This window comes from Thalassophryne amazonica, chromosome 3, assembly GCF_902500255.1.
Source record: "Thalassophryne amazonica chromosome 3, fThaAma1.1, whole genome shotgun sequence".
Taxonomy (NCBI): Eukaryota; Metazoa; Chordata; class Actinopteri; order Batrachoidiformes; family Batrachoididae; genus Thalassophryne; species Thalassophryne amazonica.
The window spans coordinates 90,987,816-91,006,013 of NC_047105.1; the positions used below are offsets into that span (position 1 = coordinate 90,987,816).

Below are 18,198 nucleotides of genomic sequence, written 5' to 3' on the forward strand. Positions count from 1 at the left end.
CCTTTTAATTTCCATTATTTTGCATTTTTCTGGGTGGAAGAGTAAAACCATTTATTTAAACCTGATTACATATATGGCATATCCTCTTCATTTTGTTAAAATATTTTTGTGTCATCTGCAAACAACCATATATTAGACCATTTACTTTTTCTGTTATGACCCTGAGGTCATATGTAGTTTTTTGTGGCATGTAAGTGTATTCAGCCTCCCCACCTAGAAATAAATGGACTGCATTTATATAGGGCTTTTCCATCTGCATCAGACGCTCAAAGCACTTTACACATCAAAGCCTCACATTCACCCCGATGTCAGGCTGCTGCCATGCAAGGTGCCACTACACACCGGGAGCAACTAGGGGATTAAGGACCTTACCCAAGGGCCCTTAGTGATTTTCCGTTCAGGCTGGGATTTGAACTGAGGATCCTCTGGTCTCAAGCCCAACGCTTAACCACTAGACCATCACCTCCCCTAAGGTGATGGTCTGCGCTGCTCATTTTGTTGTGCTGTGTGTGTTTCTTTTTGTTTTTCAGGCAAGCTTGTACAGATGACACTGGTTGATTGGTCCAACACTGATGGCTTCAGCTGTAAAAGGAGGGCTGAATCCACCATCCAGTGCTCCACCTTCTTTTGGCTCCCAACAGATGTTGCGTGTGTCTGAGGACACTTGGTTTTTTGTTACCTTTTGTTTTAGTTGTCCACATATTTTGCGTTCACCACTACAGCAAATTGTAACAACTGTTTGGTACAGAATACCTTATTTTTAAACATACACAGCCCATAGTTCTCTGCTAATTTTTTATTCCCTGTGGTATGTAATGATGTGATTTGTTTTTTTTTCTCATTCAAATGGAAGTTTCACTTCTAATAGTGAAGCTTCGCTATTCAATTCCAGCAGTCTACACTTATTTCAGGGAGTTTTTTCCTTACTACTATTGTCTATGTGCTTGTTCAGGGGGGTTGGTAAGGTTCACCCTTGTAAACCACCTTGGGCTGACTTATATTGTGATCTGACCTATATAAGAGGTATAAATAAATTGAAATTAAGTGATTGCCACTGATATTAGCTATGTCTTTGTTCGAAATGACAACAGATGCAGTTGATTTGATCCTCCGTCATATTCTCTGAGACTGGATGCTGCACTTGCACACAAATTTATTTTATTTTTAGTTAGTAGCTTTGATTGATTAGTCCATTTTTCTTTTATTTACTTAACCCTATTTTGTGTGTCTGGTGCAATGTGTGTGTCTTGTCTAATGTGTAAGCTGCTGGATGCCTTGAATTTCCCTCTCTCTCTCTCTCTCTCTCTCTCTCTCTCTCTCTCTCTCTCTCTCTCTCTCTCTCTCTCTCTCTCTCTCTATCTATCTATCTATCAAAACTTTGCTCGACAAAAACAGCAATAAATACATCCATATATTAAAAGTGAAGTGGTCTCTGTGTAAGGGTGTACCTTCGATCACGGAGAAACTTGAGAGAGTTGACATTTGCCATTTGGTATGCTTATGTATTTTGGGTCAAGGATGAACGCCACAAAAATGGAAAGTTGATAGGACTAATATTTTTGGAGAAATGAGTGATAATAGGCAACAACAGTGAACAATGGACATTGATATTACCATTAATCAGTCCCTGATAACCAGACAAGCTCTGAACAAAAGAAATGTATTTATTTTTAAACCCTTTTTTTAACCAGGTTAGTCCTATTAAGATCAAGATCTCTTTTACAAGGGAGACCTGGACAGATTTCAAAGTTCCCATTTCACTTAACCTGCATGTCGTCAGATGTGGGAGGAAGCCGGAAAACCCAGAGGGAACCCAAGCAAACACGGGGAGAACATGCAAACTCCACACAGAAAAGCCACAGATGGGAATTGACCTCATGACCTTCTTGCTATGAGGCAGCAATGCTAGCCACTAAGCCACCGTGCTGCTGAAATATATCTCAACCTTGCCAGTTGTAAAACAAGACATCAACTAAATATGCCAAATAATAAATATACTTATTTACAAACTGTTCTCATTTTAATTTCCTGTTTGCATAATTTATTTCCACCCTTGAAAAATGTCAATACCTATTTTATAAGCACTACCCAATCTAGAACCCATGGATCCCCACAGGCAACAGGTCACTAAATAAATCCCTATTTCCTCCTCTTCCTTTCCTTGTCATTAATTGTCCTTGTTTTTCCTTACTACTGTCACCATCTTTTAACTTTAAATAATGCACTAATTCTTTAAATAATGCACTAATTCTTTCTGTGTGTTTTGTAACAAACACACACAGATGCCAAAGGGATTATGGGTAAAATAGTCTCCTCTAACACTGATTGGTTGACTCATTCATTCTATGTAAAAACAAACACGTTCATGTGACATGTGTGTTGGTTTACATATAAATGATAAATGTGCTTTTGTAAAATATGCCATTTTTTTCATATGTAATTTTTTTTTTTGCAAAAGCCAAAAGTCAATTTGTAATAAGATAACTGTCTGATATAACCTGATAATATTGCCATGAACACTACTGCCCAGTAGATGGCAGCAGAGACCGTAAAAACCTGCCAAAACAAATACCGTGTCTGCTACGTTTAATCTGCGTGGAATTTAATAAACACAAACCAAATTTCAGACATCTTATATATATTACTGTGGAACAAAGACAACAAACAGTGTTGTAAAGGACAATAACCAGGACATTATATAGCAAACAGGAAGCAACTGCAGCTCACAGTGATTCCAATTGAAAATACTGGAGAAGCAACCTGAGCTTCTTCTGGCATTTTTACATAAAACAAACACAATAACATCTATAAACCTAGAGAATATATTCACGAGAGGTTTAGGCACAATATACAAAGGGTTTAATGCTGTTGTCTGTGTGGAGCCCGATCAAAGCATCTCAAATGCATTTCTCCTGTCGTGAACTTTTACAGTCAGTACCCATAATGCACTGCGCACACACCATGTCCACACTAAAACCTTTAAAATTAGTGCAATACTTTAAAACTAAAACATATAGCTGATATTTTCACTTCATAAAACTTCAGACATGACGTTAATTTAAATAACTTGTCCAAAATTAGTTTGGTTAAAATTTTAACCACAAGTTAAAACTGTATGCCTCTGGATGACTTGGGTGATATCACAGGCTGGTTAGTAAGATATTAAGAGAAATGTTCTCATTTTGGTGGTCTTCTGTGATCAAGTCTCCTGTGATTGCAGAGGATAGAGTGTTTTTTTCCTGAAACCAGCTCTTCTCTGTTTGTAGAGGATAGAATTGTACGTCTACTACAAAGCTTTTATCAGGTAAGCTCTAAAATCTTTGATATCAGACTTTAAAAATGTTTATTAACTGTTAAAGTTTTATTCACTAAGCTTGCAATAATATGTTAGCGGTCTAAAAATTATCGGACAAACATTTATCGAAAGATAATTGATCCGATGATGGTTTTTAAAGTTATCTGAAAAGCTAATCTTTTAATTAGCGGATTAGGGGAACTGTGCCCACCCACTGGCGCTATATAAATTGAAACTGACTGCTTTATTCTTCAGTTACGGTGTTGACATTTAATTTTTTTAACAAGATTGCAGACATTTGTAAACCACCAAACTGAAAGGACCATATGTCACTTTAAGCCCACATTTTACAGCTACCGTGCGTGTTACTTTATTGCTAACCGTTCTCTGACACTGGAACTGTGGGTCTGTAGCTTAAGCCCCGGTCAGACAGCATTAACGAAGGACACCAAAGCCAAAACGAAACAAGAAATCTGGACTTATGTTGACTTTCTGAGACATCGTTAAACCATCATCCAGCATTGTTCCTGTAGCTGGGGTTTAGTCAGAATTTTCAAACTGTTGAAAAATGTGAACGAATCCTGACGACAACTTCAATTCATCCATATTCCATTTTGTTTTCTGTCTTGACGGTTCCTCATTGTTTGCCTAGTTCCTGTACCGTCAGTGTTCCATTTGATTGTCGTCCAACTTTGTCCAGCTGCCCAAGTCTGACGTCTTGCACAAACATTGACGATATCTGAATGGATCAATAATTAAAGCTCAGACGAGCTGAACGCGACACGTCCATGTGTGAGACGAAAAGCAATGTTTTCATACAGAATCAACAGTGGCAACATTGATTTATCAACAATTTACGCACATTCCAGCTGTGTGTGGTTGGAACGTGCGTGTACACACGTGTGTTCCAGCAGTTTGTGGCTGGGATGTGTGTGTGCACACACATTGTTGTTGTGAAGACAAACCTGTTGTCAAGACAACCGGATGCTGCAGCTGCATGTGCCGTGGAGTGCGCACGTTGGCTGCAGAAATGACTACAGGCTGGCGCTCTGTCTGATACCCACTGTCAAAGTCACGTCATCATGAATGTTTCGGTTTGATTTTGTTTAAAGCGTCAAGGTCGCTGTTCACTTCGTTTTCCTCTTTTGTTCTTTTATGCACTCTGGGAGAAGTGCCGGCTCATTCCTCCACTTTTTCTCAACGATTTGTGTTTTTTTTTCCTTCATTCAGCTATTGCCGTGTGCCGTGTGACCGGGTCCTTAAATGTTGTACTCATGGCACACTGACACATTTTTTCTCAGTAGTTCAACCTGAATACTGTTTAAAGGGCAGTCAACATTTGGCATGATGTTACTACAATTTACCCCCAGTCTGTGGCTTCTTCCTTATCTAACAGTGGCTTCTGCCCACGAGGCTTCTCTTGTTCTCTGGAACTTCTGAATTAGTTTTAATTGACCATTCTGAGTATCCAGAATGACAGCTCAGCTATCAGAAATAGATGTTTACTCAAGATGCATCTGCCAGATGCTAATTTGCTGATGTGGCGTCCAAAGTACTCTGAGTGCTGTCAGCTGTGCTGAACTCTGCAATTACAGTATTTCTCATATACCCTCGGCCTGACAGCTACAGTCACTAATGACGTGGTGTTGATGGCAGTGTCTGCTTTATTCTGTCCACACAAAATTGTGTCTGACTCTAGGCATGTGGTTAGCTCTGCCCTCTGCCACTCACCAGTGCCATACTTTCAATGTTTGCATATCTGACATTTTCAGAATCAAGACTTCACTCCATCCTTCCGTCCATAAACGTTGTAAGCATAACTCCTCCGAAAGCATTTGGTGAATTTCAATGAAACTTCAAATAGTGGTGGTAAACCATATAAAGATGTGCATGGCAGAAAATAATTCTGATCCAGCTTCTTCAATAAAGTATTTCTGATTCTGATATTATGAGAGCAAACCTTCAATTTATTTAATTTGACTAATGTTACTATCAGCCTCTCTGATTGTGGTTGCCTATGTGTGATGTGAGTCCCATCCTAAACTAGAACCAGCCCAGTCTCACACTTTTTTCATGTGCCCGTCACAAAATGAGTCACATTTTCGTGACGCGTTTTTTATTTTACTATTTCTAACCCGACTCCTTCCCCTAACCATAACCTAACCCTCTCCCTTCCCCTAACACTAACCATACCCCCCGAGACCCCCGCATCACCCCGCATTTCATACCGTCATGAAAAGTGCTGGATTTTCGTGAAGGTATCACAAACCATAGATTAATTTAATTTCACGATGCCATCAGGAAATGCCGTGAGATTGGGTTGAATAGAACACAGTTGTAATAATAATAAGGATAAAATGATGCATGGAAAAAACCTTTTTTTTATAAAAAATAAGTTTTAAGGTCAAATGAATAGGCTTAATAAATGAAGATCTAGATGATACTGATGGAAGCGAATGTATGTACTACTATAAAATTGAATGACCGATCACAGAATTATTGTATTGGAAATCAGGCATGAGGAGGTAACAATAATGGTTACATATGGGAACTTAGCTTACCTTGGGTTTCTTGCGGAGGTTGGGGGAAAGTTTCCAGCTGAAGACACTACCTTGGTCACTTCCCACTATGATGACTGGGTAGGCGGGATTGAACTCGATGCAAGTTGCTTTGGCGTTTTTGGTTAACACTGTCTGCTGGCAGATGGCTTCAAATTTGTTGATGTTCAGATCAAAAACATGAACCTGAAAAAGCCATGAAAGTTGGAATGTTTTTGTACATAGCAACAGGGCTACAACAAATGATTATTTGGATCGATTAATCTGATGGGGTTTCGACACGATTAATCGATTAATCGGATTAGCGGGGAATTTTTTTAAAATGTGCCAGGGAAACAATTTTTCTCTCCTTCCATCACTTTATTTAACAACAGAACATTGTTTGAAAACTTAAAATACTTGAAAATCAACAAATTGTCAAATGTCCCTTGGCTGTTGAAATAAAGAATAAAACAGTTTATAATAAAGAACAAAAATAATTATTTCAAATGGCATTGCTTTATCAAAGGGCTGAGTTGCCATAAAACAACATTGAAGTATATAAATGTTATAAAGTACGAGGGCTGTCAATAAAGTATAGGTCCTTTTTATTTTTTTCAAAAACTATATGGATTTCATTCATATGCACGTCGTTCATTAAAAAAAATCTCTTTTAACAGTGGAATATCCAGATAAAATGCTGAAACCAACTTCTTCTGAAACTTCTCTGTTCTCTCACGATGTCCTGGATCAATAGAGCCTGAAATGTGGAGGTTTTCAGCTTGAAACAGGCTGATTACGGCGCCTGAGAGTGCTGCGTGACGTCTCGCACCGTGGGAAGTCATTAAAGCGACAGTATCACCTCAAAATCTCTCATCAGCCGTTAAAATTTTCACCGAAAGCCAGCTTAATTTTTTGAACCGTGTCCACTTTGATGTGCCTCACAGGTTTAGAAAAAATTTTGATCAAACAAAGCGCCAGTCTCTCAGCAACTTCTCAGACAAATGAATTCCGACGAGGGGCTGGACGACTCCTCCCACAAGGAGTGCTCACAGGCGAATGACGTCACCAACAGGCGTGGAAAAACTCACGCATGCGCACGAGGGTTCAAGCATGTCTGACGTAAAAACTATATGAATGAAATCCATATAGTTTTTGAAAAAAATAAAAAGGACCTATACTTTATTGACAGACCTCGTATATGGTGAAAAAGGAAGTATTTTTATTGCTGTAAATGAGCAATTAGCATAACCATCCATCCATCCATCTTCTACCGCTTAGTCCAATTAAGGGTCGCGGGGGGCTGGAGCCTATCCCAGCAGTCATAGAGCGCGAAGCGGGGTACACCCAGGACAGGACGCTAGTCTGTCGCAGGACCACAAATAGACAAACAAACACAGACACACCCACACACACACCTACGGACAATTTTAAAGATTTCAATCCACCTAACCCGCATGTCTTTGGATGTGGGAGGAAACCGGAGCACCTGGAGGAAACCCACGCAAACACGGGGAGAACATGCACACACAGAAAGGCCACGGGAATCGAACCCACAACCTTCTCGCTGTGAGGCAACAGTGCTAACCACTAAGCCACCGTGCTGCCTAACCAGTTAACCATAAAACCTAAATCAAAAACTGTAGCCTGACTCATTATATATGTGCAACATTCTCTGTATAACTTGTAAACTATGTGGTCATTTCACAATGACACGTGACTCATCCCACATATTCTCTCTCTCTCTCTCAGCACACTTTGGAAACATGAAGGCTTTCAACTGTAAAATAAAGCCTATAAATGAATTTCTGGAGCTCGTTTTATGCGAAGACTTTGACAGAGTTTTTTTCCGCTACAGCGCTGCTCGGCTCTCTGTGTGCCACTTAACGATTAGGGCTTAGAACGATTTAGAGCTATTACTTGTCTGATCACATTTTACACTTGTCCCGGACAATCGGACAAGCGTTAATGTCGATGGTCGGACTTTGACAACATTAATAAAAAACTGTCGGTGCTGTTACTGTTTTCTTTTTCTCTCACTCTCTGCCCCTCACCCTCACTGCTCTGGGAGACGCGCAGACAGCCTGAGCCTAACTAGCTTCATATCACTGCCTGACTTGTCATACTGAGACGTTATGACTGCTTAAACAAAAATAAACATTTGTTAACTTGCCCAGACACTGAGCTCTCCCCTTCCTCGTTGATGACTCCGACATGCTTTCGTTTGAGATGCATCATTACCGTCGTACTCCCGTGCCATGCGAGGTAAGACTTGCAAATGTTGCAGGTAACAAACGTCTTTGCGTTAACGTAAAGTGCTCCCACACTTTTGAAGTCTTGACTTTCTTCTGTGTACTTGCTTCTGCCATATTCTAAGTGTGTAGTTCTTCTAAATCAAATCAAATCAATTTTATTTATATAGTGCCAAATCACAACAAACAGTTGCCCCAAGGCGCTTTATATTGTAAGGCAAGGCCATACAATAATTACGGAAAAACCCCAACGGTCAAAACGACCCCCTGTGAGCAAGCACATGGCAACAGTGGGAAGGAAAAACTCCCTTTTAACAGGAAGAAACCTCCAGCAGAACCAGGCTCAGGGAGGGGCAGTCTTCTGCTGGGACTGGTTGGGGCTGAAGGAGAGAACCAAGAAAAAGACATGCTGTGGAGGGGAGCAGAGATCAATCACTAATGATTAAATGCAGAGTGGTGCATACAGAGCAAAAAGAGAAAGAAACACTCAGTGCATCATGGGAACCCCCCAGCAGTCTAAGTCTATAGCAGCATAACTAAGGGATGGTTCAGGGTCACCTGATCCAGCCCTAACTATAAACTTTAGCAAAAAGGAAAGTTTTAAGCCTAATCTTAAAAGTAGAGAGGGTGTCTGTCTCCCTGATCTGAATTGGGAGCTGGTTCCACAGGAGAGGAGCCTGAAAGCTGAAGGCTCTGCCTCCCATTCTACTCTTACAAACCCTAGGAACTACAAGTAAGCCTGCAGTCTGAGAGCGAAGCGCTCTATTGGGGTGATATGGTACTATGAGGTCCCTAAGATAAGATGGGACCTGATTATTCAAAACCTTATAAGTAAGAAGAAGAATTTTAAATTCTATTCTAGAATTAACAAGAAGCCAATGAAGAGAGGCCAATATGGGTGAGATATGCTCTCTCCTTCTAGTCCCTGTCAGTACTCTAGGTGCAGCATTTTGAATTAACTGAAGGCTTTTCAGGGAACTTTTAGGACAACCTGATAATAATGAATTACAATAGTCCAGCCTAGAGGAAATAAATGCATGAATTAGTTTTTCAGCATCACTCTGAGACAAGACCTTTCTAATTTTAGAGATATTGCGCAAATGCAAAAAAGCAGTCCTACATATTTGTTTAATATGCGCATTGAATGAAATATCCTGATCAAAAATGACTCCAAGATTTCTCACAGTTTTACTAGAGGTCAGGGTAATGCCATCCAGAGTAAGGATCTGGTTAGACACCATGTTTCTAAGATTTGTGGGGCCAAGTACAATAACTTCAGTTTTATCTGAGTTTAAAAGCAGGAAATTAGAGGTCATCTGTTGTGAAAGTGTAGGAACACGGACCCACAACAGGGGGCGCAAATGAACGGACAATGGAGTAAGTCAAATAACAAAGCTTTACTGTTGTGAAACTCGCACAACAAACACAACAGATAACAATTTCGTGAATAAGCCGAATTCCAATGGTGTCGTGTGGGCAGGCTCGAAGGTAGGAGACGTCTGTCCAAGTCGAACCGGAACCACTCGATTTCCACCGCCACCGAACCCCGGGAATACTGGAGCCGCCAAGTCCCGAACTCCCAGGTGACCACTGCCTCCGCTTGTCGGATCTGGTACTGCTGGCGAGGAACAAAAACAGTCAGAGGTGGGTGCGCTGCACCCAGCAACACGGACGGTGGTAACACCACCTCCCCCTCTCGTCAAGTAAACACTGAAGTGCAGGAGTGTGAGTACTTATCCAATACTGTCTCCTGCTGCTCTTCTCTCTCTCTGTATAAAGGCAAAAAGTATTCAAAGGTGATATAGTCGGCTGGATACGTTACCTCCTCGGTAGAAACGATATCTCGGCAATGAGGTGGAGATGCCGTCCTGCTGATATACCCCTCTGCTGATTGCTGTCAGCTGTCTCAGGTGATGGGTGACCGCTGTCACCCTGGCTGCTCCTGTTAGGCGGCAGCGCCCTCTGGTGCCTGGAGCCCGCACTCCAGGCAGGGCGCCCTCTGGTGGTGGTGGGCCAGCAGTACCTCCTCTTCAGCGGCCCACACAACAGTCATCCATGTCTTTATGTCTGTAAGACAATCCTGCAGTTTAGCTAATTGGTGTGTGTCCTCTGGCTTCATGGATAGATAAAGCTGGGTATCATCTGCGTAACAATGAAAATTTAAGCAATGCCATCTAAACATGTATAAAGTGAATAAAATTGGTCCTAGCACAGAACCTTGTGGAACTCCATAATTAACCTTAGTCTGTGAAGAAGATTCCCCATTTATATGAACAAATTGTAATCTATTAGATAAATATGATTCAAACCACTGCAGCACAGTGCCTTTAATACCTATGGCATGCTCTAATCTCTGTAATAAAATTTTATGGTCAACAGTATCAAAAGCAGCACTGAGGTCTAACAGAACAAGCACAGAAATGAGTCCACTGTCTGAGCTGTTTTACAACTACCCTTTCAAGAATTTTTGAGAGAAAAGGAAGGTTGGAGATTGGCCTATAATTAGCTAAGATAGCTGGGTCAAGTGATGCTTTTTAAGTAATGGTTTAATTACTGCCACCTTAAAAGCCTGTGGTACATAGCCAACTAATAAAGATAGATTGATCATATTTAAGATTGAAGCATTAATTAATGGTAGGGCTTCCTTGAGCAGCCTGGTAGGAATGGGGTCTAATAGACATGTTGATGGTTTGGAGGAAGTAACTAATGAAAATAACTCAGACAGAACAATCCGAGAGAAAGAGTCTAACCACTGAAAGCAGCCAAAGATAACGATACGTCTTTGGGATGGTTATGAGTAATTTTTTCTCTAATAGTTAAAATTTTATTAGCAAAGAAAGTCATGAAGTCATTACTAGTTAAAGTTAAAGGAATACTTGGCTCAGTAGAGCTCTGACTCTTTGTCAGCCTGGCTACAGTGCTGAAAAGAAACCTGGGGTTGTTCTTATTTTCTTCAATTAGTGATGAGTAGTAAGATGTCCTAGCTTTACGGAGGGCTTTTTTATAGAGCAACAGACTCTTTTTCCAGGCTAAGTGAAGATCTTCTAAATTAGTGAGACGCCATTTCCTCTCCAACTTACGGGTTATCTGCTTTAAGCTGCGAGTTTGTGAGTTATACCACGGAGTCAGGCACTTCTGATTTAAGGCTCTCTTTTTCAGAGGAGCTACAGCATCCAAAGTTGTCTTCAATGAGGATGTAAAACTATTGATGAGATACTCTATCTCACTTACAGAGTTTAGGTAGCTACTCTGCCCTGTGTTGGTATATGGCATTAGAGAACATAAAGAAGGAATCATATCCTTAAACCTAGTTACAGCGCTTTCTGAAAGACTTCTAGTGTAATGAAACTTATTCCCCGCTGCTGGGTAGTCCATCAGAGTAAATGTAAATGTTATTAAGAAATGATCAGACAGAAGGGAGTTTTCAGGGAATACTGTTAAGTCTTCAATTTCCATACCATAAGTCAGAACAAGATCTAAGATATGATTAAAGTGGTGGGTGGACTCATTTACATTTTGAGCAAAGCCAATTGAGTCTAATAATAGATTAAATGCAGTGTTGAGGCTGTCATTCTCAGCATCTGTGTGGATGTTAAAATTGGCCACTATAATTATCTTATCTGAGCCAAGCACTAAGTAACTAAGTAGTTCTCTCTGGGCCCCTCCCCAATCGGACCGGGAGTGACATGTTTAGCCGCATGTTCTCCTTGAATTGCTGGCTGTCTGAGTGGTGTCCAAAAAATGAGGTGGGCTTCATAGATAATTGGCAAAGCTTCTGGGGAAAACCTGGTCTTGTTAGGAGAGACGGCATCCATCCCACTTTGGATGGAGCAGCTCTCATTTCTAGAAATCTGGCCAATTTTCTTAAATCCTCCAAACCGTGACTATCCAGGGTTGGGACCAGGAAGCAGAGTTGTAGTCTTACACACCTCTCTGCAGCTTCTCTCCCCCTGCCATCCCCTCATTACCCCATTCCTGTAGAGACGGTGCCTGCTCCCAGACCACCAATAACCAGCAAAAATCTATTTAAGCATAAAAATTCAAAAAGAAAAAATGATATAATAATTGATCAACATATTGATTTATTCTGCCTTACAGAAACCTGGTTACAGCAGGATGAATATGTTAGTTTAAATGAGTCAACACCCCCGAGTCACACTAACTGCCAGAATGCTCGTAGCACGGGCCGAGGCGGAGGATTATCAGCAATCTTCCATTCCAGCTTATTAATTAATCAAAATCCCAGACAGAGCTTTAATTCATTTGAAAGCTTGACTCTTAGTCTTGTCCATCCAAATTGGAAGTCCCAAAAACCAGTTTTATTTGTTATTATCTATCGTCCACCTGGTCGTTACTGTGAGTTTCTCTGTGAATTTTCAGACCTTTTGTCTGACTTAGTGCTTAGCTCAGATAAGATAATTATAGTGGGCGATTTTAACATCCACACAGATGCTGAGAATGACAGCCTCAACACTGCATTTAATCTATTATTAGACTCAACTGGCTTTGCTCAAAATGTAAATGAGTCCACCCACCACTTTAATCATATCTTAGATCTTGTTCTGACTTATGGTATGGAAATTGAAGACTTAACAGTATTCCCTGAAAACTCCCTTCTGTCTGATCATTTCTTAATAACATTTACATTTACTCTGATGGACTACCCAGCAGTGGGGAATAAGTTTCATTACACTAGAAGTCTTTCAGAAAGCGCTGTAACTAGGTTTAAGGATATGATTCCTTCTTTATGTTCTCTAATGCCATATACCAACACAGTGCAGAGTAGCTACCTAAACTCTGTAAGTGAGATAGAGTATCTCGTCAATAGTTTTACATCCTCATTGAAGACAACTTTGGATGCTGTAGCTCCTCTGAAAAAGAGAGCTTTAAATCAGAAGTGCCTGACTCCGTGGTATAACTCACAAACTCGCAGCTTAAAGCAGATAACCCGTAAGTTGAAGAGGAAATGACGTCTCACTAATTTAGAAGATCTTCACTTAGCCTGGAAAAAGAGTCTGTTGCTCTATAAAAAAGCCCTCCGTAAAGCTAGGACATCTTACTACTCATCACTAATTGAAGAAAATAAGAACAACCCTAGGTTTCTTTTCAGCACTGTAGCCAGGCTGACAAAGAGTCAGAGCTCTATTGAGCCGAGTATTCCTTTAACTTTAACTAGTAATGACTTCATGACTTTCTTTGCTAATAAAATTTTAACTATTAGAGAAAGAATTACTCATAACCATCCCATAGATGTATCGTTATCTTTGGCTGCTTTCAGTGATGCCAGTATTTGGTTAGACTCTTTCTCTCAGATTGTTCTGTCTGAGTTATTTTCATTAGTTACTTCATCCAAACCATCAACATGTCTATTAGACCCCATTCCTACCAGGCTGCTCAAGGAAGCCCTACCATTAATTAATGCTTCAATCTTAAATATGATCAATCTATCTTTATTAGTTGGCTATGTACCACAGGCTTTTAAGGTGGCAGTAATTAAACCATTACTTAAAAAGCCATCACTTGACCCAGCTATCTTAGCTAATTATAGGCCAATCTCCAACCTTCCTTTTCTCTCAAAAATTCTTGAAAGGGTAGTTGTAAAACAGCTAACTGATCACCTGCAGAGGAATGGTCTATTTGAAGAGTTTCAGTCAGGTTTTAGAATTCATCATAGTACAGAAACAGCATTAGTGAAGGTTACAAATGATCTTCTTATGGCCTCAGACAGTGGACTCATCTCTGTGCTTGTTCTGTTAGACCTCAGTGCTGCTTTTGATACTGTTGACCATAAAAGTTTATTACAGAGATTAGAGCATGCCGTAGGTATTAAAGGCACTGCGCTGCGGTGGTTTGAATCATATTTATCTAATAGATTACAATTTGTTCATGTAAATGGGGAATCTTCTTTACAGACTAAGGTTAATTATGGAGTTCCACAAGGTTCTGTGCTAGGACCAATTTTATTCACTTTATACACACTTCCCTTAGGCAGTATTATTAGACGGCATTGCTTAAATTTTCATTGTTACGCAGATGATACCCAGCTTTATCTATCCATGAAGCCAGAGGACACACACCAATTAGTTAAACTGCAGGATTGTCTTACAGACATAAAGACATGGATGACCTCTAATTTCCTGCTTTTAAACTCAGATAAACTGAAGTTATTGTACTTGGCCCCACAAATCTTAGAAACATGGTGTCTAACCAGATCCTTACTCTGGATGGCATTACCCTGACCTCTAGTAATACTGTGAGAAATCTTGGAGTCATTTTTGATCAGGATATGTCATTCAAAGCGCATATTAAACAAATATGTAGGACTCCTTTTTTGCATTTACGCAATATCTCTAAATTAGAAAGGTCTTGTCTCAGAGTGATGCTGAAAACTAATTCATGCATTTATTTCCTCTAGGCTGGACTATTGTAATTCATTATTATCAGGTTGTCCTAAAAGTTCCCTGAAAAGCCTTCAGTTAATTCAAAATGCTGCAGCTAGAGTACTAACGGGGACTAGAAGGAGAGAGCATATCTCACCTATATTGGCCTCTCTTCATTGGCATCCTGTTAATTCTAGAATAGAATTTAAAATTCTTCTTCTTACTTATAAAGGTTTTGAATAATCAGGTCCCATCTTATCTTAGGGACCTCATAGTACCATATCACCCCAATAGAGCGCTTCGCTCTCAGACTGCAGGCTTACTTGTAGTTCCTAGGGTTTGTATGAGTAGAATGGGAGGCAGAGCCTTCAGCTTTCAGGCTCCTCTCCTGTGGAACCAGCTCCCAATTCAGATCAGGGAGATAGACACCCGCTCTACTTTTAAGATTAGGCTTAAAACGTTCCTTTTTGCTAAAGCTTATAGTTAGGGCTGGATCAGGTGACCCTGAACCATCCCTTAGTTATGCTGCTATAGACTTAGACTGCTGGGGGGTTCCCATGATGCACTGAGTGTTTCTTTCTCTTTTTGCTCTGTATGCACCACTCTGCATTTAATCATTAGTGATTGATCTCTGCTCCCCTCCACAGCATGTCTTTTTCCTGGTTCTCTCCCTCAGCCCCAACCAGTCCCAGCAGAAGACTGCCCCTCCCTGAGCCTGGTTCTGCTGGAGGTTTCTTCCTGTTAAAATGGAGTTTTTCCTTCCCACTGTCGCCAAGTGCTTGCTCACAGGGGGTCGTTTTGACCGTTGGGGTTTTTACGTAATTATTGTATGGCCTTGCCTTACAATATAAAGCGCCTTGGGGCAACTGTTTGTTGTGATTTGGCGCTATATAAATAAAATTGATTGATTGATTGATAATCAATCAATCACTAAGTCAGACAAAAGGTCTGAAAAGTCACAGAGAAACTCACAGTAATGACCAGGTGGACAATAGATAATAACAAATAAAACTGGTTTTTGGGACTTCCAATTTGGATGGACAAGACTAAGAGTCAAGCTTTCAAATGAGTTAAAGCTCTGTCTGGGTTTTTGATGAATTAATAAGATGGAATGGAAGATTGCTGCTAATCCTCCGCCTCGGCCTGTGCTACGAGCGTTCTGGCAGTTAGTGTGACTCGGGGGTGTTGACTCATTTAAACTAACATATTCATCCTGCTGTAACCAGGTTTCTGTAAGGCAGAATAAATCAATATGTTGATCAATTATTATATCATTTACTAACAGGGACTTAGAAGAGAGAGATCTAATGTTTAATAGACCACATTTAACTGTTTTAGTCTGTGGTGCAGTTGAAGGTGCTGTATTATTTTTTCTTTTTGAATTTTTATGCTTAAATAGTTTTTACTGGTTATTGGTGGTCTGGGAGCAGGCACCGTCTCTACAGGGGTGGGGTAATGAGGGGATGGCAGGGGGAGAGAAGCTGCAGAGAAGTGTGTAAGACTACAACTCTGCTTCCTGGTCCCAACCCTGGATAGTCACGGTTTGGAGGAAAAATTGGCCAGATTTCTAGAAATGAGAGCTGCTCCATCCAAAGTGGGATGGATGCCGTCTCTCCTAACAAGACCAGGTTTTCCCCAGAAGCCTATGAAGCCCACCTCATTTTTTGGACACCACTCAGACAGCCAGCAATTGAAGGAGAACATGCGGCTAAACATGTCACTCCTGGTCCGATTGGGGAGGGGCCCAGAGAAAACTACAGAGTCCGACATTGTTTTTGCAACGTTACACACTGATTCAATGTTAATTTTAGTGACCTCCGATTGGCGTAACCGGGTGTCATTACTGCCGACGTGAATTACAATCTTACCAAATTTACGCTTAGCCTTAGCCAGCAGTTTCAAATTTCCTTCAATGTCGCCTGCTCTGGCCCCCGGAAGACAATTGACTATGGTTGCTGGTGTTGCTAACTTCACATTTCTCAAAACAGAGTCACCAATAACCAGAGTTTGATCCTCGGTGGGTGTGTCGCCGAGTGGGGAAAAACGGTTAGAAATGTGAACGGGTTGGCGGTGTACACGGGGCTTCTGTTTAGGGCTATGCTTCCTCCTCACAGTCACCCAGTCGGCCTGTTTTCCCGGCTGCTCGGGATCTGCCGGAGGGGAACTAACGGCGGCTAAGCTACCTTTGTCCGCACCGACTACAGGGGCCTGGCTAGCTGTAGGATTTTCCACGGTGCGGAGCCGAGTCTCCAATTCGCCCAGCCTGGCCTCCAAAGCTACGAATAAGCTACACTTATTCTCCTTTCGCTCTACGAAACAGCGTCTGATCTGCTCTGTGCACTGGTCGCTTCTGGCGCCATAATCGCTCGACACAACGCATCAAGGACGCAATGTGTTGCCAACGCCTGTCGTAATTGAATTTTATCGATTTTATCGATTCGTTGTTGCAACCTTACATAGCACTCTAACTGAACTGACATAATAGGTCAATCACATTATATCCTGGTAATTCTGTTTAAAATTAATTGGCATTGATGTGTATAATAAGTATTTAAACTTGAGGATGTAAGTTTGTTGTTAGTTTGTTGGTTTTTCACATTTTGTATGTGTTGACTTTGACGTGAGAAATAGAGTTACTGACGCTGAATGTGCTCACTGAAGTGAGGGTTGCCCTGTATTGTGCTAAAGCACGATTGTCCCCCCACTCCCCTGCTGGTCAGTGGTAATGTTGCGCACTACACTTTCTAGGGCCTCGCATGTTCACATCATCAAAAGGCAACTTTTGTTGTGAGAAAGAGCACTCTCATATGCCACATCAATGTAGTACTCATGAGTACTCTATGGACTGTCACAACACATGAGGACAGCTGGGCTAAGGTAAAGCTAACTGTATATTTAGCTGTTTTAAAAAAGTTTATTGACAATTAGTGAGGTAAACATGCATATGATTAACTCCACATTCAAGTGTTCCTTGCATCCAGACACTTCCACTGAGGTTTTCACCCGTTCAGCAGTGACAAGAAGTGTTTATTCTCAGTTCTTTTTACCCTCATACAATAACATTAATCAGCCATTAGTTTCTGTCTGCTAATGTGGGATTTGTTTCCTAAATAAATAATGCACTGATTATATTTATTCTTGTCCCGAGTGGAAAGGTGACCCTAAAACATCTAAAAATAGAATATTCATTGTAATTTCTCACAATTCTCCTTTAAGTCTTGAATTTATATTTTGGAAAACAGCAGTTTTTTTATGAGCTACTGAAGATTCAGTCACGATTTCCTCTGGATGCTCCAGTTTCCTCCCACATTTAAAACACGCAGGTTAGGTGAATTGGAAACTTTAGAATTGCCCAGGTCTCCCTTGCAAAAGAGATCTTGATCTCAGTGGGACTAACCTGGTTAAATAGAGGTTAAATTAAATTAAAATTAAACAATGTATGTGGTAGCAGAAAAACTGAATTTTAAGAGGCGCTCTACAGAAATCTCCTCATGAATGTGAGTTTGGTTATCACTGAAGCTGAAGTTTGGACTACTAATTACTCTATCCAAACACTTCATTAGTACAATAGTTAGGTCAGATGGAGAGGCAAGGACAAAGAGAACGAAGGGTGGCATTTGTGGGCAGTGCACAACTCAGTGTCATTCTCGCTTCAGCTTGTCACAAATGTTATTATTCTTGTCAACACACACACACACACACACACACACACAAAACTTTTTTTTTTTGCACTA

The 18,198-nt window shown here is 40.7% G+C and overlaps 1 protein-coding gene across 2 annotated transcripts in view; it reads right to left on the reverse strand.

Moving 5' to 3' along the window:
- The window catches only part of dnai1.2 (dynein, axonemal, intermediate chain 1, paralog 2), a 99,054-nt gene that overhangs the window by 27,957 nt on the left and 52,899 nt on the right, over window positions 1-18,198 (reverse strand). For both annotated transcript variants that reach the window (XM_034167086.1, XM_034167085.1), the window contains exon 19: window positions 5,857-6,039. In XM_034167086.1, coding sequence (XP_034022977.1) covers window positions 5,857-6,039 — 183 coding nt within the window. The remainder of the gene's footprint in view (window positions 1-5,856; window positions 6,040-18,198) is intronic.